Source organism: Squalius cephalus, assembly GCF_949319135.1.
Source record: "Squalius cephalus genome assembly, chromosome: 4".
Taxonomy (NCBI): Eukaryota; Metazoa; Chordata; class Actinopteri; order Cypriniformes; family Leuciscidae; genus Squalius; species Squalius cephalus.
Genome location: NC_137125.1, coordinates 39315245 through 39343114, shown reverse-complemented (window position 1 = coordinate 39343114; position 27870 = coordinate 39315245). Strand labels below are relative to the sequence as shown.

The window sequence follows — 27870 nt, the reverse complement described above, 5'->3', positions numbered from 1 at the left end:
GAAAAAATGAAAACACAATCTCATAAGTGACTAATTTGTATAGGCAGTCAGACGAAAACATTTTTTGCTTATTTAGAGTAAAATGCATGGGATATTCGTTCAGTAGATATAGATATAGTTATAGTTATCATCCTCGGTGTGAATGGGCCTTCACGCTGATAAGAATAAAAATACAGAACATGCACAATTTTAATTAGACTGATCTTTTTTGATCAACGCTTCTCTGTATTGAATAAATTACATTGGAGATTGTCTTTTTATGCAAAGGATGCAAGTGTTGGGAACTTTTTTTATTCCTTCATCGAAGCAAAAACCAGGAGACTTGAGATGGATCTTATAAGCAGAAGAGATTTATTCTTCCAAGTCTGTAGTCTGTAGTTCATCATCATCAAGACTTTCCAAAGAAGCTGGACATCTTGTTGGTTTTATACAAATTACTTAAACAGAGAATATTTGTTTTCAGTTTGAATCCGATCATTTAAAAGTACACACTTCAATGTTTATAAAGGTTTATGGCTCATAAATGTGTGACAAGTATTCGCTGAGTTTTGTTTCAGTTTATAGACGTGCTCAAGAAAAAAAAGTTCACCGCGACGGAGAGGCAGAAAGCACACCCTGTTTATTTTCTTTATTTTACAAAAGCACAATGTTTTGATTCGATTGTAAGTGGACACATACAAAAGTAGAAATATCACAGATTCTTTTTTCATATTTCTTTTTTCTGTATGACCATAAATGACAGAGAAATTTAAGTTTATTGTGCTACTATGTGAAGAAAATCCAGCAAAACGCGCCGGCGCGTTTGTCGACCCCAGAGGGTTAAAATGCTCCCTACATAGGCACATCACTAGGTTTTAGAACACAGCCGTAGAGTTCCGTATTTATTCCCTGCTGTAATCATAGCTAAAAGAAGTCCCGTGACACTACCTCAAACAGATCCTTAACTAGCACATCTAGTACACATGTAAAACAAGCTTCAGGCTATAGTTTGTTTACTTAACATTCAGTGTGATTGTTCTAGTCTAGTAAATAAACAATAAGAGAGTAAAAAGGGAAAGAGAGAGATGAGCCAGGCACAGAGTGTTCTCCCTGCTGGGAAATTAGTGTCCATGTGCATAATTATGGGATTAACTAGATGAGGAGTGATTACTTTCTATTTTGTGTATGAGAGTCAAACAGCATTGTGTGCACTAGAAAACATCCCCTCCCGCATTGACCATCTGCAAACAGCCTCCATTTCAAATTCGATTAAACCAGTAAACACTCTGGTTTGTGTCCCAAGAGCAAACAGACTATGTAACTGAAGAGAAATTGTAGAGGTCATACCTCAGGTTGGCCTAAAGGGTAGAAGGTCAGGGATATGTACTGTACTGTTTTGATTCATTTAAAGAGATTCATGTGATTCACAAAATCTAATGTTTTAGGGATTGTTCACCCACAAAATGAACATTGTGTCATCGTTTACTCATCAGCATGTCGTTCTGAATTAATTTTATTTTTTGTCTGTAGGGCAATTTTTCAAGAAAATCCTAGTCACTCTTATCAGTATAATTAAAGCGACTCAGAACCAAGTGTTCTGAAAACATAGCTTTGTCTAATAAATTCTCATGCGGCTTGTGCGCATAAATATTTAAAATATTGGTCATTGTATGCTTTTATTGTATGTAAATGAGCAGCTTGGACATTCAGCAAAAATTATTTTTTTGTTTTTTAATAGACTATTCCTTTACCTATGTGCAGTATGCGTGGTGAGACTTGGGCCATTTTGTAATATTATTTTTGTTTTCTCTTTGATGGTTATTTAGTGTGCCGGTTGCCATTTAAGTCACTTTAAGAAGCTGGCATGAGAAGTTCCACTTTGACCTCTCAAAGTGTTTCTCTCACTCAGGTGCTGCAGCATGCTGGCACGTAGGTCGCCCGCCCTTGGTAACAGCTGTGAAATATACAGCTCATTTCAGCTACGCCGTTGTTTCCTTTTTCTTTTTCGCTGAGCTTGTCCGGGGCCTTCAGGGCAGGCAGCTTTTCACAGTGTGTTTATGCAGCCTGTCAGCACCTGAGATCCGCTGAGCTGGCTGCTTCAGGCGCTCACTCCTCACAACCCAGCAACGGTCAGTCTCAGCCAGCCGGACCAGAAGGTTGCAACAAGGTCATGACAAAAGTCTTAGCGTAGGCTTCGGAAGTAAGATTTCTATTTACATAGACTACAGATTAGCGATGGTGACATACTGTATAGCAGGACTCACAGAACAAATCGTGGAATCCGAACGACGCGGTCAAGCTGAGGGTTGGCGGATCCAGATCGGCATGGCTGGTGGACTTTACAGTGGCATGAGTGAAAGATGCAACGTGTCACAGTGTGACACAGATGCACGCTGATGGAAGTGAGACTGACAAGCTTGCAGGCGCATAGGGACTTGAAATGGCAGATTGCTCCTTGTTGCGAAAGGTCTATTTTTGGGGCCATGCCGACACCCACTCTGAGGGTGACGAATGCAGCTGAATACATTCACACCTTATGGAATTCATTGAATTGTACAAGGCTTTGAACTCGGGCTCTTTCATTAAAGGTGCTGAATGTAACCTTTTCACTCTACTAAAGCATACAAATACCATAATATGTTTGCAGATATATAGAAAACATGCTAAGTTCACATACTCGTTTCTCTGGAAAACACTTCTACAGCCATTTATTTTACTTTGAAATGTGCGTTCCGTGTTGGAAGTCTCCTCAGCTTTCATTGTCAATTGCGCTCGTTTCTGTTGCGTGTCCTTAAACTGGCAACCCGCGTGAGCATCGAGTCTGAGGAGGAAGGGGAAACAACAATCGCCGATATTTTGAATTTTGACTGCAGTACCTATTTCGACCACTACTTGTCATTCTTACAGACTGCACCTTTAACTATATACACAGATCTGGATATCTGTAATTCATTGAAGTGTCAAAAATATGGAATCAGTCCACCCGTTTAGTTTTTCTAGCACATTTACATGCCATTCAACAAGGCTGCTAAAACTGTTGTCCGCACAGTCAGGAGTAGACAGCTTTGTTCTAGCCTTCCGTCCCCCGTTGCTCGGAAACGATTCCGTAAATACTTCTTCCGCTCAGCGCTCTTCAAAGGACCCTGGACAGCACAGGGCTTAAAAAATCCTGCACCAAGTGTGTTGGGAGAGATGCTCATCTCTAGTCCCATGTTTACTGCTCCTGTGGTGAGCGCCTGGAGGCGATACCCTCCCGGCAATACTTGCTTATTAGCATGCAGATTTAGGCCAGCCTCTCCTGATAACACTTCTGGAGCTATTGAGTTGATTTTTCAATTTTGCACTGCTTATACCCTGCTTCCCTGCCCATAATAAAAATTTCCATCTTGACTATCACCACGAGTGCGTGCGAAAAAGCCGCATCGCTAATAACTACCTTTCTCTGAGCTACACCCTCTCTGACAAAGGTATGCAATCACATCTTGTTCTTGTCTAGCATTGATTGCACGACACCGCTTGAGCTTCCAGTTGTTCTGTCATACAGTATATTTACTGTCATAAAGTAAATTGCAACAGAAGCGAAGCAAGTGCAGTTTGCTTGAGCAGCAAATAATCCTCTCTAAACATATTTAAAGACTGTGTTAACTGGATTGAGTGACAAAAATGCCAGGTTTGACATTTGTATTCAGAAAGGCAATTATGCTCTAAAAGGACTTCTCAGTCCTTTTTATTTTCATGAACATTATAAGTTCTTCAGGTGTTCTTCACAATCACGTCTTGGATGATGATCCCATTTCTAGATGCTGGCGTCTCCAGCAAGACATTCTTAGTCAACCAGTATTACCAGAAAGAACATGCTAGTCAACTTTTCTAACCAGCCTGAACCAACAAAGGTCCAATGCTGGTCTAATCAGTGTAAGACTGCAAAAGTAATATATAGTGTATGACTAAATTAAAGTGTTTATTTATCAATTTCATTGGTCATGAAGGAGAACAGCAAATACATTTTTTATTTAAAGGTTGTATCAGCGATTTCAGGCCCAAACATAAATGATCACATTCATCTAATCTTTCCTAATGATCTGTTGATCTGAGGTGTTGTGAGGTTTTCGCGTGCAGCCGTCATAGGCAGCCATGCACGAGCGCAAAACCTCACAACACCCACCCCTGTCTGTGATTGGTTGGAACACTATTTATTTTGGTTTTGAGTGGTGGTGAAACCAACTGTTTTTGTGTGCAGATCTCAGAGCCTAGGCTGCCTACAGAGACGCGGTTTTTTGATGACCTGCTTATGGGGCGGGCAGCTATAGTGGATCGTTAGGAAAGATTAGATGAATGTGATCATTTATGTTTGGGCCTGAAATCGCTGATACAACCTTTAAAAGCAGTCATTTGCAATTAGTCTGATCTGTGGAGGAAGCATATACTGACTGAAGGAGCCATTTTATAGCATGGCTGATTTCTCTCTCAACTCCCTCTCGGGCTGACTAACAGCTTGTTCAGTCAAGGGTTATCAGCTGCAGATGGTTTCAGACAATAAACATGATCAAATACGGGGGCGGTTTCGCCGAGGCGCCCTGGCTAAAACATGGTTTTGACGCTCTCTGGTCTCTATACATCCCTTTTCATTTGGTTTATTCATTCATCTTTCCACCTTTCTCCTTTATCAACTAATTTTCTGTCTGCTTTTTCTGTCTTCTTGATTATCATTATATAATTTGTTCTATTCACTACAGGCCATCAAGAGCTTGCACAGATCAAACACATCAACACATAAAAACTGAAAGAATGAACTTTGAATCTGCAATTTTTTAGTCTATTACCTGCTTTTCCACTCAATGTATCTTCTAAAGCGAAGACCTTTCAGTGCAAACCACAATTTGTTTGTGACAATGCCATAAAGGAGCAATGGAGAGACCTTCATCACAAGGGCATGAATTCTGTTCTCATAACTCATCATCTTTGAAAATAGTTCATTTAATTTGTAGAGTCTGAACTGACTATAAATAGTTAAAGGACTAGTTCAGTCAGATCTAAATCTAATGTTGTTCCAAATGACATTGGTTCTAAAATGTCACAATTTAAATGAATAACAACTTTTAACTTTCTGTCTGTTCCTCACACATTGCTATCATATGACTTCAGAAGACTTGGAATATAGTGTAAAAACCGCTTGGACCATCTTTATCATACTTTTGTGGCGCCTTTTTGTAATTTTAAATTTCTTTTTATGGAAAAGTGTACCAAGAGATCTTCTAAACTTTGACTTTGCTGAAGTAAGTCAAAATTGGTTTGAAACGACACAAGGGTGAATGAATAATGAAAACTTTATATAACAAACTAACTATATTATAACTAATTATACATGTACTATACATCAGCCTTTTTAAAATGGAAGTTGTCAGTTATTCAAGGAGTTTAAGGAGCAAACCGTAGGGAGCCAAATAAGTGGTTATCCACTTATTTCTTTAGCCTTTATCCATTGAAAACATTTACAGTGATTTATTGTGTTTACTCCAACCAATCAGCATAGAGAATAGCTTGTCTAATTGTGGTGGACTATGGTTTAATTCTCTCAAAGGCTGCAGTTCTCCAAACCTCAATGGCCTCACAAATGATTAAGCCGTTTTGGCTCTACTGTGAGAATTTGCTGATTCTGTACAAAAAACACATCACCCAGTTAGTCAGTGCTAATCGTGGTATTCAATATGCATTAATTCATGTAATGCAGTACAAAACATGCTTTGTCAGTTCACCACAAAGCGTGGGGTGGGGATGGGGGGCAATCCATCGTTGTCTGAGTATTGTCTACTAAATTGTGTTTAGATTGGATTTTTTTATTGTGAAATCAGTCCCTGATTATCCTGCTTTGGATAACAATGTGTTAATTCAAGTTATGTTGCCCATGCATCAGCAGTATAATGCTTATACTGTGCATTGGTTGCAGATGCATTGAAAAAGCATCTAGTTTTGTTACATTTGGCTAATGATCATACGGAAGCAAGGGTCTACTTCAACCACGTTGCATTCTGATTGAAAGCCACTCGGGAAAAAGGAGGCATCTGATGAGGTCAATTGCAAACCTTTTCGTGCAGCAATTTCCACAACACAAGGTTGAAACGTGGACCCCTTCAACCCCCTCGACTGACTTCCACTCCACCTCCTCCATCTTCATTTTTCTCTTTGTTTCATTTCGACCTACCCGCAGGATTTCTTTCAGACAGTATCAAAAACTCATTCACCCTGCCTAAGCAAGACTGATGTGCAGCCTTTACAGTTTTTGGCCAAATTTCCCAGTTCGTTCTCCAGGAGTCCATTTGTTTATCTGGCTTGTATTGCTCTATATAGATTCTTTCAGAATCGTCTTCCATGAAATTACGGTCATCCTCATTCAGAGACTGCAACCATGCATAAGGATTTAAAAATTCATGTTGCTGTAGTCTTGATGTAATTCCCAGCTCCATCATTTGAACATGAAAATAAAATGCAGTGCCCCAAAAGAGCCAACATTTCAAATAAGAAAAATCAAAGAATTGCTGTTCACTTTGACTATAGAGGACGAAAAGTACATTGTATGATATGGGGTGTCGCTGAATGGGGTGGATCTCTTTCATTTGAAGATGACAAGATTATTACTTCATGCAAAGATGATTCTGCTGCTTCAAAAGTCTCAGCTGCTCTCAGCACTGACCCCTTAAAAGGAGTACAACATTTTCAGTTTAATAAAATCGTATTGTGCTTTTCTACTATTGCAGTAGTTCTACTATGGGATGAATACCTGGAATTTTAATTGATATCTTAATGGAGTTTTTTGGCTTCTTTTAGGCTTTATAATGACTTCCATTGAAACATGTCCGTTGTAAAGGAGAGATGCCTTGTATAATTCAGCCCTTCTTAAAGCAAGTATAAAGAAGCTTTGATGAGGACACCATCCAAATTGCTCCATCTTGTTATAAAAGTGGTACCGAATAGGTCATTGAATTTGGCACGCATCCTGCGTTTCAAAACAAGATCTAAAATGCTGTATCCACAGTGGAGGATGTCACGATACAGTTGCAGTGACAGTTATGATGTCCCAAAAAGCCATCAGAGAAATCTATTGGCATAAAGAGACAAAGGCTGTGGCATAAGCCCATATATCTATCATCCCCCTGTCTCATTCACCCAGCTCAGACAGAGTTTCCTAATGGTGCAATTTCAGATGTGCCTCTGGCAAACCCTCTCTTTCGTTCTCATCACCCTCTCCTCCCTCCCTCCCTCCCTCCCGTCCTCCCTCCCTTCCTCCCTCCCTTCCATACTTACTCCATGCAATCCCTGGACAGGGCAGGATGGAGGCCCCATGGTGAGCATGGTCGGGTGGCTTGATGGGAAGCGCCGGCCTTATGGTGTTACTGATGCTAATGGACTGTTTAGAATAGCTGACACAAAGAAAAAGAACAGAGAGAGAAGAGATAAATACTAAAGTAATTCGGCAGCAACTTCAAAGATACATTCCAGCTGTAGAGTCAAACCTTCCAGAACATTTCTAAAATAATATTGAATATTTAATATATTTGTACAATTTATAATATATAAAAAATTATGTAGTCAGATTGTCATTTTTTTTAAAGAAGTCTTTAATTTCTTTAAAAAAGGATTATTGACCTCGAACTTTTGAACAGTAATGTACATATAATTATTTTTGTAGTACATTAAATCTTGTAGTACATAAGACTTGTAGTACATTAATCTGTTCACTGAAAAAATTCATTCTGATTTGTTCATTGACTCTTTCTGTAGGTTACTGTAGGTCCATTCAGTTTGTCTCTTTCACATTCACTACAATAGCCTATATATATATATATTAGGGCCCATAAAAATAAGCAAAAAAAATAAACTGATAAATTCTATGATTTGAACCTTGCAAACATGGACCATAAAGACAAAAGGAATAGGGTTCAAATTTCAGCTAAATTGAAGATGATTTAGAGGTTGCACAAGCCCCTTGAAGTTTTGAGAATTTTCACTTAAACAATGTTAAATGGCAAAGCCGTGTCAGATTATTACATTGCTTGTCCTTGTAATCTGGTATATATTCATGAAAAATTTACTTCTTTTCTACAAATAATCCCATATATTTCATTATGATGCAGATGGGAACTATGAACAGAAGACCCTCAGCAATTTTGTGACAATGAATACAAATTCATTCTTCACAATTCTTGGCCTACCAGAGTCGTTCTTACAAACACAGCCTGAGACAAGGAAGGAAAATGAGGAATTCACATGTGCAGAGAAGATAGTTCAATCCCTAAAAGTTGTGAATGACACTGCAGAAAGGGGCATCAAGTTGATACAGGACTTTAATGCTATATTAACCAAATCAGAACAGAAACAATTCTTACTACAGGTGGTTAAACGCCACAGAGAAAGCTATCCTGACTCAAACAAAAGCACAATTGTCAAAGGTCTTGCCAATTCTCCATCTGAATTAGCTAATTGAACAGACTTGTAGAAATACATTAGTATAAGATTGTTGTGTAATAATATTCACTATTAAAATGGTAAGTTCTCTATAATATGTACCAAATAAGTTGCAGTTTATGCTTATATGTCCTTTATGTAGCTCCATGTTAAGTTTAAGGAATAAACAACATAAAGATTGACATTTCAGCAAATATATTTATATACCGCTAATCAAGTGATATAGGTGATTTTTCTTTTGTCTTGTGCAACCCCTAAATATCATTTAATTTAGCCAATTTGTTTATGTGATAACTTAAACTGGTGGTAGACCAAAATGCAGGGTTCAAATTGGGAGAAAAGAGAAAAAAGTTTTTTTGGGCCACCCTAATATATATATTAGGCAGTTTGTTGAGTCTCATCAGGCTTACATGTAAGTCAGGTAGCAGACCTCATATCTGCATAAATCACTAGAAAGAGAGATATCTCAGTGTTCTGGGAAAGGCACTAATAGCCACTTCTGGAAATGGCTTACTTTGAACCAAGCGAAAGTACATTAATGTTGTCAATGGCTAGTTTGATACCAGACTTGCACACAATGCTGGTGTTTACTCAAATGGATGTGTCCAAAGGTAAAATTAGGTCAGATTGATTGTGTAGGACATAATGACATGGTGGTTGAGTAAATATTTTCTTCATGCCGCAGCACAAAGGCTCTAGGATTCAGTAACAGCGATATCTTTCCTCCACAGCAAATACACCCTAAGACGTCGGAACATACTCATTTTGGCTCAGTCTGTCTGTCTTTCGCTGTCTACTCAGTTACTCCCATTTCCAAAATACCACTCAGCCATGCTTAATTAATTAACAGGCTCATTTAAATTTCCCACTGTCTAACTGCTGCATATGCAGACATTTAGAGAAATCAGTGCAGAAGAGAGGCCGTGCCGACGGTGCTTATAAAGAATCGGCTAAGCCTTACTATTCATTTGTTGGGAATTAGCAGATGGCTTTATTTGACGGACCAGCCATCCGAAACACTTAACACTTGTTTTGCCTGGTGACGACGCTACTGTGGGGAACCATTTGGAGTTTTCACACCTGAGTATGGAGCTGGATTTAACTAATTTTGCACTTTTAAAGGTTACACTGTGTCTGTCCACATGATCCTATGGCAAGAAGTGTTAAGACTCACCTTAGTTATCTCTCAGATCTGACTCCAGGTGGCGCTCTCACTTCCTCATTCTCTCTTTACTTGTGCCTCCCCATTCACTGGGCTGATGTCCCAGTCATTGAGCTGTTAAGAGAGGTGGGGATCGATAGGAATTACATTTCTCCTGCCATTTTTGGCATTGTAATTGGAGACGAGCCAGACGAGGTTATTTTTGTGGAGTCGATTGATAGGACCTTTTAGACACTGAAGCATCAAGACACCCTCTGCTTTTGACAATCCAGTTGCTACTATTACCAGCACCATCTCAACAAACCTATTCAGAAAGAGAGCAAGGGGGAAAAAAGAGAGAGGAAGAGTGAGAGATGTTTCCAATGTCTTTTACACAAAAATCCTTTACAAAAACGCTTCAACAAGATCAATATTCCCACTCCTAGCATTAGTCAAATGACATCTAAAATATCTTTTGAACAGAGGCTAGATATCAGCACACAAACTCTTTTAAATGCAAATCAGCTTTTAGTATGCTGTTGTTGGTACATCTTTTAATATTTATATGTGACTCAGTAGTTTCAGTAGTTCAATCGCCATATAAGTGTTGAGGTGTACATGTGCACTTTATGTTGCTTAGTATTGTTCACTAACAAAAAAGCATCACAAGCATTACGTTGATATTACATGTTCTTATTTGTTATACCAAGATAATAACACTCTTTGGTGTGTATTTTCGTTCTTACAGTGGGATATTTTCCCCCTTTTTGAACAAAAATAATTATTATTATTTTTACTATTATACTAATTATTATTATTATTATATATTTATAATATTATATTATTATAATAATTATTATTCCTAACAATTGCCTATTTGATCATATTATTATAAACGTATCAAAATAGATAGTTACAGTAATGTAATTGATGCCACTGTCTATCAAAATTACTGAACTTTTTTTTTTCAATTCCTTGGAAAAATTGGTGTTTGCAATGAGCAGTCTAAAACTCTGAACTAACAAAAAGGATGTTTATAGTTAGACACTCTCTGACAGGTTTGTTAGTGTCAATCGTAGCTTTGCCTGTGCAGTTGTAAATGACTGTAATGATTCTTGACTTGAGCAATGAAAACAGTCTTCACTTGATGAGCTTGACAGCTCTTGCTCTCTCTCTCTTTCCTCAATCTACTTATGATCATTATTCTAATTAGCTTTGATGAGTAAAACGTCAGTGCAGAACAGATTCTTCTGCCTCACGACCTGCACAACCCTCAAGTACTCGGGATCTGACTTATACTTCTGCATCTTGCATCTCATAAGTTTACATGCTGCCTTCAGAATCTGTACAAGAATTTGCATTAAAAATAAATCAGAAATCATAAAAAAAATCATTTTTTATAAAATCCTTTCATTTTTATTATAAAAAAATCATATTTAAAAAAAAATATGATACATATCTATCAGAATCTTAAGAGATGTGTAAACTAGAGATCATAATTGCAATTTACCATTTACTTATTTTCTCCAATTGTTTGTTTATACAATTCAAACAAAAATGTAAAAAATATAAATATCTGATAGATTCTGAAGAGGTGTGAAAACTTAAGCACAACTGTACACAAGCTTCAGTATTATTTATGTCATTGTATTTTTTCCACTCTCCACTAGCACAGTTAGCCCTTCACAGAATGAGAGAGAGAGATGTTACAGCTTGTTGAGACATGCGGCGAGTGAGAAGTGGAAACATCAGTCAGACTGTCCTGTGACTGTCAATTCACATCAAAGAGGAGAATGCTGAACACTAGAACCACTGCACTGTAGATTACCTGTCACAATTCAGCCATCTCACACACATACACACCACCACCAGAACCCCTTTCCATCACACTTCCTTCTCTTTCATCCTCACCTCTCTATCTTCGTCTATCACTTCCTCGTTCTGCTAGCGTGTGAAAAAACATACCAGAATTTACTTTATTCCCAAATAGAAAGCCACACTAATGTGATTGTGCATATAGACCAACTATTGCTGGTTAGTGCAGTTTGGTGTTGATCTAGATGAATAGTCATGCTGTTTTAGTAACACTTTATTTTTTTGGTCCAAGTCTTTTTGGTTAAGCTAGTCAAGAAGCTTCTTTTCGGCTGAGGGGTTCAAGTGTTTCATTACAGTAAATAATTCAGAGATAGTAAAATGATTTTCAAACTTTAAGTATATAGTTTGCTGGTGACAAGAAAGTACAATTAGTATTTGGACAAAGCACGTTATAAATTACACAGACCCCCTTGTTGGAGTTTGTTTGCTATTATGTATTCAAAAAAAATTCAATTCAAAATTTATTTGTATAGCGCTTTTCACAATACATATTGTTTCAAAGCAGCTTTACAGAAAGTGCATTTCAGAAATGTACATTGAGAAATACAGTTAGTTAATCATGTATTGATTTAGGGCATAAACATAGCCAGCGTCGAGTCGTCTCTTCACAGGCGCCGAGTCGTATATAGTATGTATAAGAGAGAATGTAGCTAAATAACTGCCTTCACAACTAATTTTACTTGCATAATGGGACTTTTTTATTATTATTTGGGAGTATTATCTAATTAATTGCTAATTAGTTAAAAGGAGAGTTGTGGGGCAAGTTATTATATTTTGATGAAAGATCAAAAACATAATTTGCACTGATTATGCACAAGAAGATCATAAATATGTATTAAGAAAGTAAATGGTGTCAATTAATGTTTAGGAGTTACATTTTAATATGCAAATTGGCATGCATGGTTGGTCGTTGTAGTTCAGATTTTATTGATGATTTGAAATGTTACTTAAATCCAATCATGGCACACAATTTTTGAGTTTTAATAATTTTAAGTAATAAAAATTATTTTCCAATTCAAGAAGATAGGAGCTGTGCATGACTAAAACGACTGCCCATTTGCACCAAGTGAATTGGCTGACATAAAAAAAAATAATTCAAATACAAAACCAAAGTCTTAATCCTAAATCCTCACCTCTGCCCTGTAAATGTAATACTGAATGAAAAGGTACAGGGAGGCAGTCTGGGTTGAACCATTCTGCTATTCTTCTAAATTAATCAAGGGGAAAACCTGAGGAGGTTTGGATTAGGCCAAAGCCTTCTGAGATTAGAAGAGACTCTCAGACTGCCTGTGGAAGTATGTAAATCACAAAACCAGTGCATTCATAGTGTTGCCAGCAGCGGTGGATTCATCTTTTTCATAGAGACACTCCACAGGATAAAATCCTAAAATGTAGAGTGTTACGTAACGCTGAAAAACATTCAAATTCACACTCTCAGGACAAACAGCCCTTGCAAGAACATACTGACTGCTTGTGTGAGCGTGTGTGTGAAGTGCCAGCTGCAAAATACCCTCTTTATCTACAAAAAAATGAAAGACTCGCCAACGTGGGAGTCATGGAGAGAGCAGAATGAGTTGTTAAGAGCTGCATCTGTGGAAGAAGCACAGTGCAAATTAATGGATAGATGGCGTACCACAAATCTCAGGGGAACCATGAGGCGGGACCCTGTCTATAAGTAGTGATGTCATTTATGAGTGTTTTATCAGCCCACAGAGTTTTGAGCCAGTTATATTATGGTCAAATTTGGCAATATAAAGTGGTTTCTTTCTAGAGCCGGTGTCTTGTACAACAGTGTAGACGGACTTGTGGTGGTGGAGGGTCAGGTGTCCTGTGCACTGAGAGTTTAGCCGATCCCATTCTTTCCTTTTCAGTTAGAGAGGTGTACAGGGATCTTACAGACACTGTAAATCACAGGTGAGAAGGGCAGAGAGAGGGAGAAAGAGAGAGGTCGAGCCCTTGATCCAAAAGCAATCTGCTAGCATGCACTGCATCACATCTGACACCCACCTATAAAGAATAAAAAGAGAAGTAATAGGGTATACCAATCAATTCTTTTTCCTTTCTTTCTTTCTTTCTTTCTTTCTTTCTTTCTTTCTTTCTTTCTTTCTTTCTTTCTTTCTTTCTTTCTTTCTTTCTTTCTTTCTCATACACACACACACACACACACACACACACACACACAAACACTTTGGGTTTTCATGTTTTATGGGGACTTTCCATAGATATAATGATTTTAATACTGTACAAACTGTATATTCTATCCCATAACCCTAACCCTACCCATAAACACTACCCTCACAGAAAACTTTATGCATTTTTACATTTTCAAAAACATCTTTCTATATGATTTATAAGTTGTTTTCCTTATGGGGACCAAAAAGATGTCCCCACAAGGTCAAAAATGTGGGGACATTTACCAGGGCCACACACACACACACACACACACACACACACTGGGTTTCAATGTTTTATGGGTACATTCCATAGACATAATGATTATAATGTACAAACCGTATAGTATCCCCTACTATCCATTGACCTATGATTTATAAGCTGTTTTTCTCATGGGGACCAGAACATTTACATTATGTCCCCATAACATGGGGTTTACCAGAACCACACATACACACACACACACACACACACACACACCAGTAACCTTGCTGCAAATGTAATCATATTGTTGCTGTTGTTTAATCACCCCTCTGCCCTTGTATGACATAATGAGCTGTTTAGCGCTTGCTCGAACACACATTAAGGCTTTTATACAGTCCGTATTCATCAAACCCGTGATGAAGAATTTAACTGAAAATGCCTCAATTCTAATTCATTTTGAATGGAGATTGCAAACAGTGAATAATTGAAGTTTAAAAAGTGACCTTTAAGGGAAATAAAGTTAGAATGGAATGGAAAAATAAACATTTACATTAACATTTTCTTTAGATATAAATAACCATAAACATGATGGCACTGGAGGGGCCAGGTGTCCCTGAACATTGAACAATATGTGAATACTGTATGAGGTATTTGCAGATATATTCATTATAATTTATATTATTTAATAAATTAACTTTTGCCTACTTGTGTTTAAATAATTTAACTTCCATTTTATATATCAATGTAAGAGAACAGTTCATTTCACAAAATGCTCTTGCTCCAAAGTAAAGGAGTGTTTTGACAGTTGAACTGAACAAATCATGATTTTCATTTAATTTGCATCAAAAGGCATAATTGGTCAATGCAGTTTGGAAAACTTGTGTTGCAAAACAAAAACATCCTGTGTTTGATTATTTGTATTCAGTAATTTATTCGTCCTGAAAAAATTCAAATTACAACTCAAATTACAGTTTCCTAAATTTAATCCTAAATTTAAAGTATAAAGTTTATGGAAAATAAAGTTCTTTAGGCTGAAATGATCTATCTATGTTTAACGATTCATGCTGAATTAATTGCAGGAAATTATGGATGAGAAGTAGAACAAAAAAAAAAAAAAGATTTAATATCAGTAATAAATTATGTGAAGTCATATCCTTCTTTTCTGTGATTTACCACGCGTTTTCTGGAAGTTAACAGTACAACATAAGCTAAAACATTGTCCTTTTTTCGTTCTTTTTTTCAAGTCAATTCAAACTCCAGCATTTTTACATTTCGCCTTTGTTTTGTTTGTAAGAAATGTACTGTAAAAGTGGTTGCATCTATTTTGTCTTTGTATTGTAGATTCATATGTATCTATATTCATAACACTTATATAAGTGTACCACACAAAAATACCACACAGGCAGAGTGGTATCCCATCATGCTCTGCTTCACCTTGTCACTTCTGATCTTTCTGAGCGAGCTTTTTTCCTCTAACCCCAAGGGTCCTGGCCTCTCTTGTCCCATTCCCCCCTTCACTGTCTGCTGTCGTTTTTTTCCTCACTCTGTCTATTTCTCTGTCCTCCTCCCTGCTATTTGAAAGATATCCTTTTTTAACCCCCATTGTCTGTGTCTGTTCACCTTAATGTTGTAAAATGGCAGCAGACATAGTACAAAATGGAGAGCTGTGAGTTTCACATATAAAAGTTTCTAGAATTTTAGTCATTTGTGGGGGGGTTTCTGTCATTACTGACCTGTTAATAACAGCAGATTCTGAATTTTTTTAAATGTAACTTAAAGCTGAGCAGTTAGACCTTACTCATATGATATTAAAATCACAAATGAAATCTCTATAATATCTCGATTGTTTCAGAAAGTTGTTGCCTGTCTATATGGCAATGACACCAAGCTCCCGATGGATCTCCTTAAGAGACGTCACTCTCTTTCCCTTTATACCACTAAACTTGTGTGTGTTTACATGGGAGAGGCTCAGGGCTCCAATTACTCCAAAACAAGGAAAATACATGATGAAATAAACAACAGACATCCTGGCCTGTGGCCATTGCCTACACTGGATGACTAATAGCATTTAATGATGGATTGTTTGACTGGTGTCATGTTAATGAATAAATGATTGGAGCTTTTTAGTCACAAATAAGTCGGGGTGTTAAAAAATACAGTTGGTCTGAACTTGAGGCTCAATTGGGACGAAAGTTGTGCGATGAGACAACAGCTGGCTTCCTGCTCTTATGGTATTCATAAGAGTCTGTATTACTCCCATCGCTTCTTGCTTCCCAAATGCACCCTTTTTCCACAGCTGATCTGCCCCGCCTGAGCCAAACGTCCATTATTTACACTTGTTCTGGGTTTAAATGAGAGCAGCTGGGAGCTGATGAGTGAGCAATGCCCTGAGGGTTCCTAGCACACATAGTTTTTATTTATTTATTTATTTATTTATTTTCTGCCCAAGCTGATGTGATTCTGCATTCGCCGTCTCAAGTCCTTTATCCAGGGTAGTTTATAAGCAACAAAGAGGAATTTAGGAGTTTTTCATCATCCTCCGCAGAAGCGAGAGGTAATTGAAAAAGGGGGGATTTTGTGCATGGGCTAAATAGAGAAGCAGTGGCCCTGCAGCAAAGCGAGGTTAATAACTTTTCCACTTTCATTACCCTAGAGATGGACTGCAGGGGACTTAAACATAGTCCATGGACACCGGAGAACTCTACTTCTCTTATCTTACTCTCAATTCTCTCTCTTTCACTCACCTGTGTGCATATAAATGCCAACACACACACACAGTGCCTATACTCAACAGTCAGCCTGGTTTTCTTCTTGGTTTGGCCTGGTGGTGTGATTGTAGATAGATAGACAGACAGACAATAACAGTATGGTTTTGCCTTTCTTTCTTTCTTTCCTTTCCAGCATGCCACACCTGTGTATCAGCTTTGGCTGTGGTTGACTCTTTAGCCTTAATGTCACCGTGTCCCTTATCAGAATGAATGTCTCCTGAAGGTTAATTACTACAATTCCCCCATTGGCCAGTTTTGCTGGAAAAGAAGTGAATTATACATTCATATTGTACATTTTGCCCTTGACATTCCAGTTTGTTCCTTATGGCCTAATTATTCCACTGACTGCTAGTTCATGAAAATGTACATTCACTTTAGAATTGAAACAATTTCTTTATGGTATTCCTTCAACCAATCGCTTAAACCAAACACTTAAACTGTAGTATAAAAGTACAGAAATATTCTCAGGCAGATTATCTACATTCCACCTTGCAGCATGTATTAAACATCCATTAGTATGCACTTTGCATGTTCATATATTTCCTGTACTGTTCCTTTATAGATAACACTTGTTTTGATCATAAAATTAAATGGCATTTACTTTAGTGGCTTTAATTAGTATTTGTCTCATAAGCGTCATGCAATTCAATAAAGTGCTCTTAATTGTTTGACGCAACATCAGTGAACTATTTATTTGCGTTCACACAGATTTTTAATTGTGTTACGTTCTCTTTTTTATTTCTTTTTTATATAACTGCATTGTTAGTTCTCCCTTTGAATCAAATATCTTGCTATGATTATTGCTTTATACCCACGGGAAAGCAATTTGAACATCTTGGTGAACATTATCTTTAAATGAGACACAAAATTTTGAATTTCAACATCAAAACTAGATTAAAACTTACCTGTAAAAGCACAAGAATTGGTCCATACCTACAGTGTTTGATTTTTCTGTCACAAACTAACTTGTGTGTAACTTTTGTTTGTTGCCACCTTCATGGTCTGTCTTCATTTTTTTTGTTTTTGACGATAAATACTCTTGTATCCCAGCTTATAAAGATACAATAATAAACAGAAAATCCTGTGTGAAAACGTCAATAATTTTTTAATTATGCTAGGTGATGTTAGTTGGTGCCGAAATTACACACTTTAGCTTTAAAGCTACATGCAGTTATTTTTGATATTTCAGTAGCTTCCTTCATGAGAAAGTGTTTTGTTCAGCTAAGATAAAAAAGGTGCTCTAAAAAGGATTAAACACAAAAGAAAATCTAATGGAGAATCAACTAAGCTTAATGTCAATATGTATTTAGAGTGAGTCATTATATAGTCAAATTCAGCTACCAATAACCACAGAAAACATGATTGTTGTTGTTGCCACTGAGAGGTCGAAGCTGCTCATCCGTGTTCACGCCTGTTCATTGCCTGTAGCATCCAATCTCTGCCAGTTTATGTGTTATCAGTGTTTTTCATCTCTCCTCCTCCTCTTTCTTTCTCTTTCTCATCTCATTGATTTGTAATATTGATCCGAACCATAGCATTCACCCAGACATTTTTTTCCTTTTAGTGTTTTTAATAAGACTCAGCCGAATGTGTCCTTTTTCTTTGTTATTTTCTACTTCCTCTGCTTCTGATCCGTTGTTTGACAAAACAATTACACACCATTAGCCTCTTCCCACTCAAGCTTTTTCCAGAGTCATTACAACTGAGATATGCACCTCACTGCTAGCTCAAATAACGATTTGGTCTGAACTTTTCCTTTGTTGTCAACTCACTTTTTACAGTCAACTACAACCACATGCATTATTCATGCAAGCACAACATTAGAAAGAGACATGGTTGTGCATGTTAATTTGCAGATTTTTGCATATTCATAAATGTGAGAGATCAACTTGTCTGTTTATCTGTCGATAAAGTACTTTTAGACATCATGGTAAAGTATGGTATTCTTTAAGGACCCATGCTTTATGATTATGGTTATCATTCTCTTCTACAGTAGCCAATATCAAAGTACTATGCTATTATCTCAATTCATTGCAGTTAAATTCAGTGTACAATACATACTGTATTTTGTCAATACAACATACATACTATGGTACTCTGATAAAAACTGTCATACAGTCACATCACACAGAAAAATCATCACAGCAAAACCATCAAATAGAGAAATCGAGATCAGGCGGTGACCACCTCACTTGCTCCCTCATATATACGAATACTCATTCACACATACATACAGAACAGAAAGCATTCAGCCTCCCCTTTTCGTTTTTTCTTGCATTTTACACCTTCAAATGTAACACTTTTTTCTCCCTTCAATAACACAGTAAATTGAACACATCTATAAATAAAATAATATGTGTTCAAGAACATTTATTCCCCCACAAATACCAATTTACTTTTCTCAACACCCTCATTTAGATTGCATTTTACCTGTTTTCCAATGCTAATTTGCTCTGCCAAATTAGTGACACTCTAGTTTTAGGTATTTTTTTCCACCTTGCTTCTTGCTAACAAGTTTGTCTCAAACTCCAGGTGTGTTAGTTCTTAATATTCAACATTTATTTTAACCATTAAATACATAGAAAAATCATTTGGCAACATTTATTTTAACCATAAAATACATACAAAAATCATTTGCCAATGTACTACAGTGATTTTAATACTGGTAAGGAGTGTTCCTAGGATTTAGCGAAGCAATGTTTTGTTATTAATAATTTTATATTAGTTTCATCAACAATTTACAACTTTGAATGTGGTTCATCAAATCAGAGTAATATCTCTGCATTTAAAAGGCTATTAAACTTTAATTGGACTTTGCATGACAGCAGAACAATATGTAGTCAACTAGATGAATACTTTGTTACTGTACACATTCATACATACACATAAGCACCTTAACGAATTTGTAGACGTTCGCATGACAACTTCTTGAATCAAAATCACTGCCATCCACACCATTTCACACCCAGTGCTGAGAGACTGGTGCATCTGCAAGTATTTGTCAGAAATGACTCAAACACATAATCAAACTTGTGAAGACACATTACGCACATGTTGATTCGTCATTGAGCTTCAGTGCATCAGTGAATATGAAATGTCTTCTCTCGGTTGCAACTCCACACTAACGTTCCTTGATTGCATTATGCATGCATTTGTTTTTTAATATGCAATAAACATGTCACAGGGCTATATCGCTGGTGACAAATGGAAGTCAACTTCAGTTAAGTGGAAGTAATTGATGATTACATGCTTGATTAAGCCTCAACTATAAACCAGAACATATAGACGACCAAGATCAAAGTCCAAAGCAAATTATGGTCATTGTGATTCAAGACGTGCGTTTGCGCCACTATTTTTAATTTCTGCATGATGAAAGAAAGCATAATGTCATGGGCCCAAACATCCTCACCTGCCCTCAATCACTCGAAAACATGACTAGCATTTATTGCCTGGGTGGTTATGGGCTGAACCGTAACTTTGACATAGTTTGAAGTGCCTCCAACCACAGTTCAGAAAATACAACATTCTGGCAGCAGTGGAGGTTTTGGTAGAAGAGCGCAACCCAGTTGGGAAAAATGGAAGGATGAGGCAGAAAGCAAGGAAAGGAGGGAGAGAAGCATGGTTTGATGTGCAGAGCACCGGAGCGAGTGCAATGAAAGCCATGCTGTGCCATCTGGCAGAGTGGTAATTGGGTAAGGATTTTTCACCTGCTCAGTGCCACGGCCCACACTGGGCTGGGTAAAGAAAGTATGGTGCATCCTGGATGCATATTATGCAGTCAGTGTAGTTTATATAATTTAATTGCAAGTGCCTCAGTCTAAGCACTCAGATTGATGGATCCAAACTCCTAAAAAAAAATTGCAGGTTTTCAAGTTTTAGCAGGTTAGTGGCATAATTCTTTTTATGTGATTTATTTATTTATTTTCACACATGCACACGATATTCATACTGTATGATAGAACTCTTCATTCTGAACAACTTTGCCTCTAGGACCACTGCTGTCAATCAATTAGTTTTTTTAAATATTGGAGATTATTTGAAAAACCTCAACCTTGGTAAAACCATGGCAGGACAATTCTCTGGACTATAGTTAAATAATTATAAAAGAAATGTTGAACTTTAGCATTTGGATAGCTATAGGGTCATTTAGAAAACGGGCGTGGCCAAGTGTACCCAACAGCCTATCACTCCTAAACGAAAACTCAGAACTTCGTGAAATAGGGTGAGCACATGTGACATATGATTCTAAAGAAACATGCAAAAACTGTAGAGATCGGGTCATAGGTGGTGCTGTAACTCATAAAAAGGTGTAAAATGCTGTGTTTCTATGGCAAATAACAAAATGGCCTTTTTCGTGTCTTCACAAAACTTCACAAAATTAGGTAAGGAAATGTCACATACAGTATGATTCTAAAGAAGCATGCAAACTTTTATGGAGATCGGATCATAAGTGATGCTATAACAGTTAAAAAGGTTTCAAAAACACTATATTTCTATGTTAAATTACCTTAAATTGCAGAAAACGTTCTATATAATATGTAATATCTTACAATCTGCTGAAAGCCTTAAAGGTTTACAAGCTCTTGAACCCCTCACAGCTATATTTTATTCTGTGTTAACTGTTCAGCTGTGGATTTATTTAATTTTTTTCCCACAGTGGTACTAACTATTTCAGATAAACACAACCCAAAATGGCACGTAAGAACAAACACATAAAAAAAAAACTATAGCCGCAGAGATATATTTCAGCTAGGGGATCATATTTGGGAGTCCTTAGCATCAGACGTCTGTGTTTGTCTAGAATAAGATGCAAAGTACATCATGTTTTATGCAAAGGTCTGGCAATTTGAGACTATGGTTAGTCCAGCACTCCCAAGGTTTGATTTAATCACTGAATGGCAGCATCTGACAGCTTACATGTTTTGGTTGAATAAAAGGTTAGATGTTCTTCAGCCACTATGTTAAAATAATTTAATTTTAGAGTTCCTCTGTGCGTGCATATCAGTAAAAAGACTATGATTTCAATCAATCATTCATCTCAAAGGCACACTACGCAAAATTTCCAAACTCAAGAACTGCTCCTGCTATTAAAGCTCTGAAACTTAATAGAGACTTGTGATCATTGCAAGGCCCACTGGGCACATTCACTTGATTTACACAAAGTTGCCGTCTTATAGGCATGTCTCTTGCATCCAGCTGTTTTAGCTCTTAAAATGTGCAACTTTCTTTTGCCTGTGTGATACAAATAGTAATGGCCTAATGGACATTCTTGCACTGCCTCTATCCATTTGTGAGTAATTATGGCTTTTTGTGTAGGTTTATAATGGACTCCTCTGACTCACTGTGTGAAGCAGTCTAGCTTCGCAGGTGTGCGGCAGCGCTATTCATACGTGCGACATACACACACACACACACAAAAGCACACAAAATCCATCTTTTTTCCCATCCTCCTCCACCTTCCCAAAGTTCAGCTCGGCTGCCAGCTCAACTGCCGCCCACATCATATCAGGAGAGTGACACGGCGCTCCAAAAAAACACACATGGCCTTTCGACTGTCAGCAGAAGCTCCTGTCAAGCTTTGTGATCCAGAAACCTTCCTCTGCAAGGAACCAATCCACCCAACCAATCTTCTACAAACTTTTTTTTTTTCACTTACACGTTACATGAGCAAAATTGCAGTTTTTGAAAATTGATAATTTTGAACAATTGAGATGTGTAACTAAGGAAAGCCATAGCTAGCGAGTGCCACAGCTGTTGAACCCTGTGCTCTTCACACACCATTGTGTCAGCAGACCACATAGCTGCTGCTGTGTACATATGTAAACACTTCCCCATAGTGTCTACAGCTCAGTTAGGGTGTGTTGAAGTCATTAGCGTCAGTTTGCGCTCAGCAGCATACAGGCTTGACCAGCTGTTGGTCAACATCTACTGTATATCCCTTACCACAAAAAAGTACTGTGGCTGTAGCACATTGCATTGATGCTAATGCTAATGTTAATACCAAGCTAGTTTGTATATAAATATTTATAAAATATGTTGTTTATTTTAATTATTTATTTATTTTTGCAATAACATCCACAGTGCTAGTATTTCATTATAGTAGAGTATTGATGTTTTACTAGTGTTCATTTTTAAACGGTTAATTTTTGAGGGCTCGTAAAAGTGTACAATGAACTGTATACATATACAGTAAATACACTGAGCCAAAACATTATGACCAGTCACAGGTGAATATTACACATATTAACAAAATATTACATATTAAGGTCTGGGTAGATTAGATGGGTAAGCAAACAATCAGTTATCATGTTGGATATGCAGGAGAAATGAACTGGAATACATTTCTTAGCGACTTTGATAAGGGCCAAATTATTATGGCAAGGCGACTGGGTTAGAGTATCTCTGAAACGGCAAGGCTTGTGGGTTGCTCCTAGTGAGCAGTGGTGAGAATTTACCAATAGTGGTCCAATGAGGGGCAAACTATATATATATATACCTGTTTTTGTGTCTAGATTTTTTTATGTACATCAGCCAATAAGGGATATTTCATTGTGCATGCTAAATCTACCTTATTTTTACATTTAGCATCATCATCAAACACTCACTTAAAGGTCAATCTACAGTGAATCTGAAAATGAATGTCCATTTTTTTTAATACTATATATTATAACTTTGTGATGCCTGTGTCACTCAGCATTAAGTTTCTTAATGTATTTAGACAAAATAATATAGAATTTCAGTATGGACCAATTAGCATTAATTTGCCATGGCACAGTATTTTACATGGTAGTCCAAGGTACTTTAAAGAATGTGTACCATGGTATCATGTTCTGATACTTTTTGATTTCTTTTTTGTTAGTGATAGCTCAGCATCACTGGTAAATTGCACACAGCCCATACAAAATGTCTTTCCAGAAAGAGGATAAGCACATATTGGAGTACCTTCGAACCTGCAGAACATAGTGATTATCCGACTCTGTAAGAGATCAAATTTACAATTATTTTGTCAAACCAAACACAAAAAAATGTATGAAATATTTTTGAAGCATTTTATGAAATTGTGTTTCTATTTTGCACTTGAATGCTCTTTCAAGCTAAAAGAAAACCTGACACACATTTCGTATAATCTGTAAGATATCAATCCTGCTGTCACCATAGCGACATTAACACAGCAATGACAACCTGTCAAATGCAACAGCTCCAGCAGTTTCCTCTTTCCAGGCAATCACCTGTCGAGAAAGGAGGAGAGCCATCCCACCCAATAGAAAGTCTAATTAAACTTGCTGCAAGTTCACTCTAACTCCTCTAAACTTTGAGGTTTCGTACCTGCTGCATTCATTCGATCTATTATTATTCCATCTGAGTGATTGACTATGGCAGTAATTACAGAGCAGGTACAATGGCAGCGACACCGGCTGTGCGGGAGTGGGCGGATCTTGCGTGCCCTGTGGCTAGAAGAGAAGGCGGCTCATAGTCTGCTCACTGTTCATCAGCACGTACCACGACCTACCGCTGGCCTTCAGGACCTCCTGGGGTCATGTTGGTACCGACAAGAGAGATGCCATACTGACTGCACATGAACTGGTGAGGCAGAGAGAGTCTGTAGGCAAGTGAGTGAGTAAATGAACAGAGGACTGAGTAAACGCAAGCGAAAGATTAGGATGGATGGATGGGAGGATGTTTAAACAGCTAAACACACCTCACAAGCGCATTTGTTCAGAGCATGCTGCAGTCGAAGGCTTCCCATAGTCACACCTCATTCTCCACTTTCCTCGCACACTAGATTAGACACTCGCACACTGGAGTTTTCATCTTTCTAATTCTCACTCCATCTCTCACATCCTGACCTGTTATCTGCCTTCTATCTATATCCCCATTAGCGGAGTTGTGAACAACCCAGTGTTTTTGAGCAAATCTTTTAAGTGAACAACTTGAGTTCATTTTGATGGTCTGATTTTCCCTTGTAAAGTGTGTGACTGCTTTGGTGACTTATAAAACATTCCTTTGTGGCCTGTGTAGGAGTATTTTTTTGTGAACGAATATGCCCCTACACTCAACAAGTTAGTGTTTTGAGTCTGAACGAGATGAGAATTTTATTCATGAACGAACAGATTGAACTGGACTAATTAATGACTAAACAAAAAGAGACATGTTGTACAATCAGTCTGCATGTCTTTGCAAAACAAAAGTCAGTGTTTTGAGTCTTTCCTTTTTAACTATGTTTGGCTGATTAGCTTCAACAGTAAACCCCTACTGGTAGATGTCGTAAATACACCATTATTCTAGAAAAAAAGCATGCTTCTCCTGACATGCTTAGGGCGTATTCATACAGAACACAAAATCGTGACAGCCGTTTTTTTCTGAATAGGGTCAAAAGACTAGACGCTGCAAAAATGAACAATGGTCAAACACATCTATCTAGCTTATGTTTACTTAGAAAAGCAATGAAAAAGCAGCACAGTGGAATGTGAAAATGTGCTCTGTGTGAACAACTGCTAAGAGTTAAGTGAATGATTCAATGACTCACTCATACTAGTTAGACACTCATTGTTGCCACTTATTTGTCCAATGCTGCAACCTAGAGAAATGTTCGCTGGAATGAATCTGAATGAGCCTTTGTTTAACAGAATCAAAAGATTCAAATCAGTGGAATGAATCAAAATTCCCACTATTGTCCTGCAGCTGTTTTACATAAATGCATCATGCCATATTTGTAGGTACCTACAAATCCATGTGGTATACATTATCCAACAGATAAAGATATTGGAAGAATTGTGAATGTGCAACTGGTATTTCCTTTTTAAATATTCCAGATAGTATGAGTAACCCTCTCTCATCTTTTCATATTTAGCTTCTGCCTGGCTGCCACTTCCAGCGATGAGTCGAAGGGAGGCTCTGGTGGGGAACCCTGCGCCTAGCGCAGCACCTGAGGTATTGGGCAACAGCACAGAGGCAGCAGGGCCTGGTCCCCGAGAGACCAAAGATGAGATGTTCTCCAAAGTCAAAGACAAGTTCATGAATGAACTGCACAAAATCCCACGTGAGTAAACCGGGGTTTTTTTTGTTTTTTGTTCCCTTCTTCTTCTTTTCACAACGCTCAAAGGTCTTCACTTGGTTATATTTCAGTTTCAGTGTGCTGTGTTCGTTTTACATAATTTTACATAAAAAAACACATTTTTTGAATGGCATTGATTGAGTCCCAGCATTGGTTGCATTGGCAAGTTCTGTCAGATCCATTTTGTATTATTTTCTTTCAAATTTTTTAACTTCCATTGTTTAGCCAGTGCTGAAAAATAATGAGCTTGAGAAACAGGCGGCCACCAAACATGTTCCTTCTCATTCTAATTGTAAATAAGCAAGTAAATGAGTTTTGTTATTTGCATGCCTTTGTTTGTCTAAGTGCCCTGTGCCTCAGTCCCCAACACACCACAGCTCTCACTGTGAATCATGGAGCTAAATTCAGGCATCGTACCTAACCATCAAGCAATTCACTGTATGCTCCTTCATATTTTCAAGTAAACATGCCGAAAAGTCTGTAGCTGTTTTGTGTGTGTGTGTGTTTCTTTAGCTAGGTGCTTTTATGTCCCAGAGATTTTTTTTTTTCCTATTACATACTGGATATCAAGGTCACATTATAACTGTCCTGGACTGGAATATGTTGCCATATGAGATCACCAATAAACTATAAACACACACCTGACTAAAGCACTTTCAAACAAGATTGTTATAGTTAACAAAATATATAACAAAGACAAAAACTTTGTTCATTAACTAATACAAATTAAAACAGGTGTTTGCGAAAGAAGTTGGGATTTTTTTTCTTTTACATAATTTATTTACAATTGACAACCTGCCCACCACTGAATAGTGCTAAAGTAACTCATGTATGTAGCGGAGGTGATGGCAGAATTATTTAAAGCTACATAAAGTACTAGGGCTGGGGAAAAATGATCGATTTTAATCGATTCTCATTTTTACTAACCAATATTGATTCTTAAATCCCAAGAATCGATTAGTCTATCCTGTTTTTAATTGATGAAGGAACGGAACATCGTAGCACGCCTCCCATCTAATAAATCACAATAATCTTTGTGCTTTATTACTTTTGATATGAAACAAAGTCTCAGATTTCAAATTAAATCCATTTTATTACGAAAACCATTTTGGCGCTGTTTAATGTGGCGAGACAGATCGCAGTAGCACCTCAGTTCAAGCAAAGCGGCAGCACGGACTGCACGTGAACTGGTCATCTCCTCTGCTTTAATACCAGTTTCAGCAAAAAATAAACATGAATGAACATCTGAAGGTATGTTAAAAGATACAGTACAACTTACCGAAATCCGTATCATGTCACATGATCGCTCAATCAGTGTTTCAACCGCGGAAAGACGTCAATAAAACAGCCTGTAAACAATGTCAAGTAACATCAGATTTACCTCAGAAATAAACTTGTTAGTCAGCTAGAAAAATAAACTCTAGAGAGGAGCATTTTGATAAAATATGCACCACATAACATATTCATTATAATTTTTTATATTCTTCAACATTTAATCCAAGTTTGAATAAATCCGTCAAGTTTTTTTGACAGCCACCATTTAAATGTTTATATTTAAAAAAACAAATTGGACTAGAAATATAATTATGTAGTTGTAAAATTAGTATTATAACTTGAATATTATAAAAAATCTTCCTTGAGTGTAATTTATGTGTTTGTATACAAATCAGGTGAGAGATTTTTGCACATGTGCTGTATCTAAAATAATCAATATTGAATCGAATGGAAATCTAATTGAATTGCATGCTTGTGAATTGAAATTGAATCCAATCATGAAATTTGTGTCAATACCCAGCCCTATAAATTACGCCATGTCTAACAAGACACCATTGCACAGACCTGAGATATATTTGAGTCATCTCCTACCCTTAAAGTACCTTACTATAGGTGTCTGGTCATTTTGCCAATCTCTCTATCTCTCATACTCGATTTCACACATACAACTTCTCGCTCTCACTTTCACTCACACGCTCACACACGTACACTTTCACTTCCACCCTTGCTTTCGCACTTGGAGACACATTCACCACATTAATTATCACTTTGCCTTCCTGCAGACAACTGTAAAATAAAGGGTTGCCGCATTTGACTCAGACAGATATGCCCCTTCTGAGATCCAGCCAGAAAAAGACACTCCATTACAGTGTCTTAAATTACTGTTTTAGCCGCCTCCCTCCATCACACACATGTCTCCGTGCCAACCGGTGCCTGGG

General features: G+C 37.4%; 1 protein-coding gene across 5 annotated transcripts in view; it reads left to right on the top strand.

Moving 5' to 3' along the window:
* syt1a (synaptotagmin Ia) overlaps positions 1 to 27870 on the top strand; it is a 195585-nt gene that overhangs the window by 136856 nt on the left and 30859 nt on the right. For all 5 annotated transcript variants that reach the window (XM_079868465.1, XM_079868468.1, XM_079868467.1 and 2 more), the window contains one exon: positions 25454 to 25642. In XM_079868465.1, the coding sequence (XP_079724591.1) occupies positions 25480 to 25642 (163 nt within the window). In that variant the 5' untranslated portion in view covers positions 25454 to 25479. The remainder of the gene's footprint in view (positions 1 to 25453; positions 25643 to 27870) is intronic.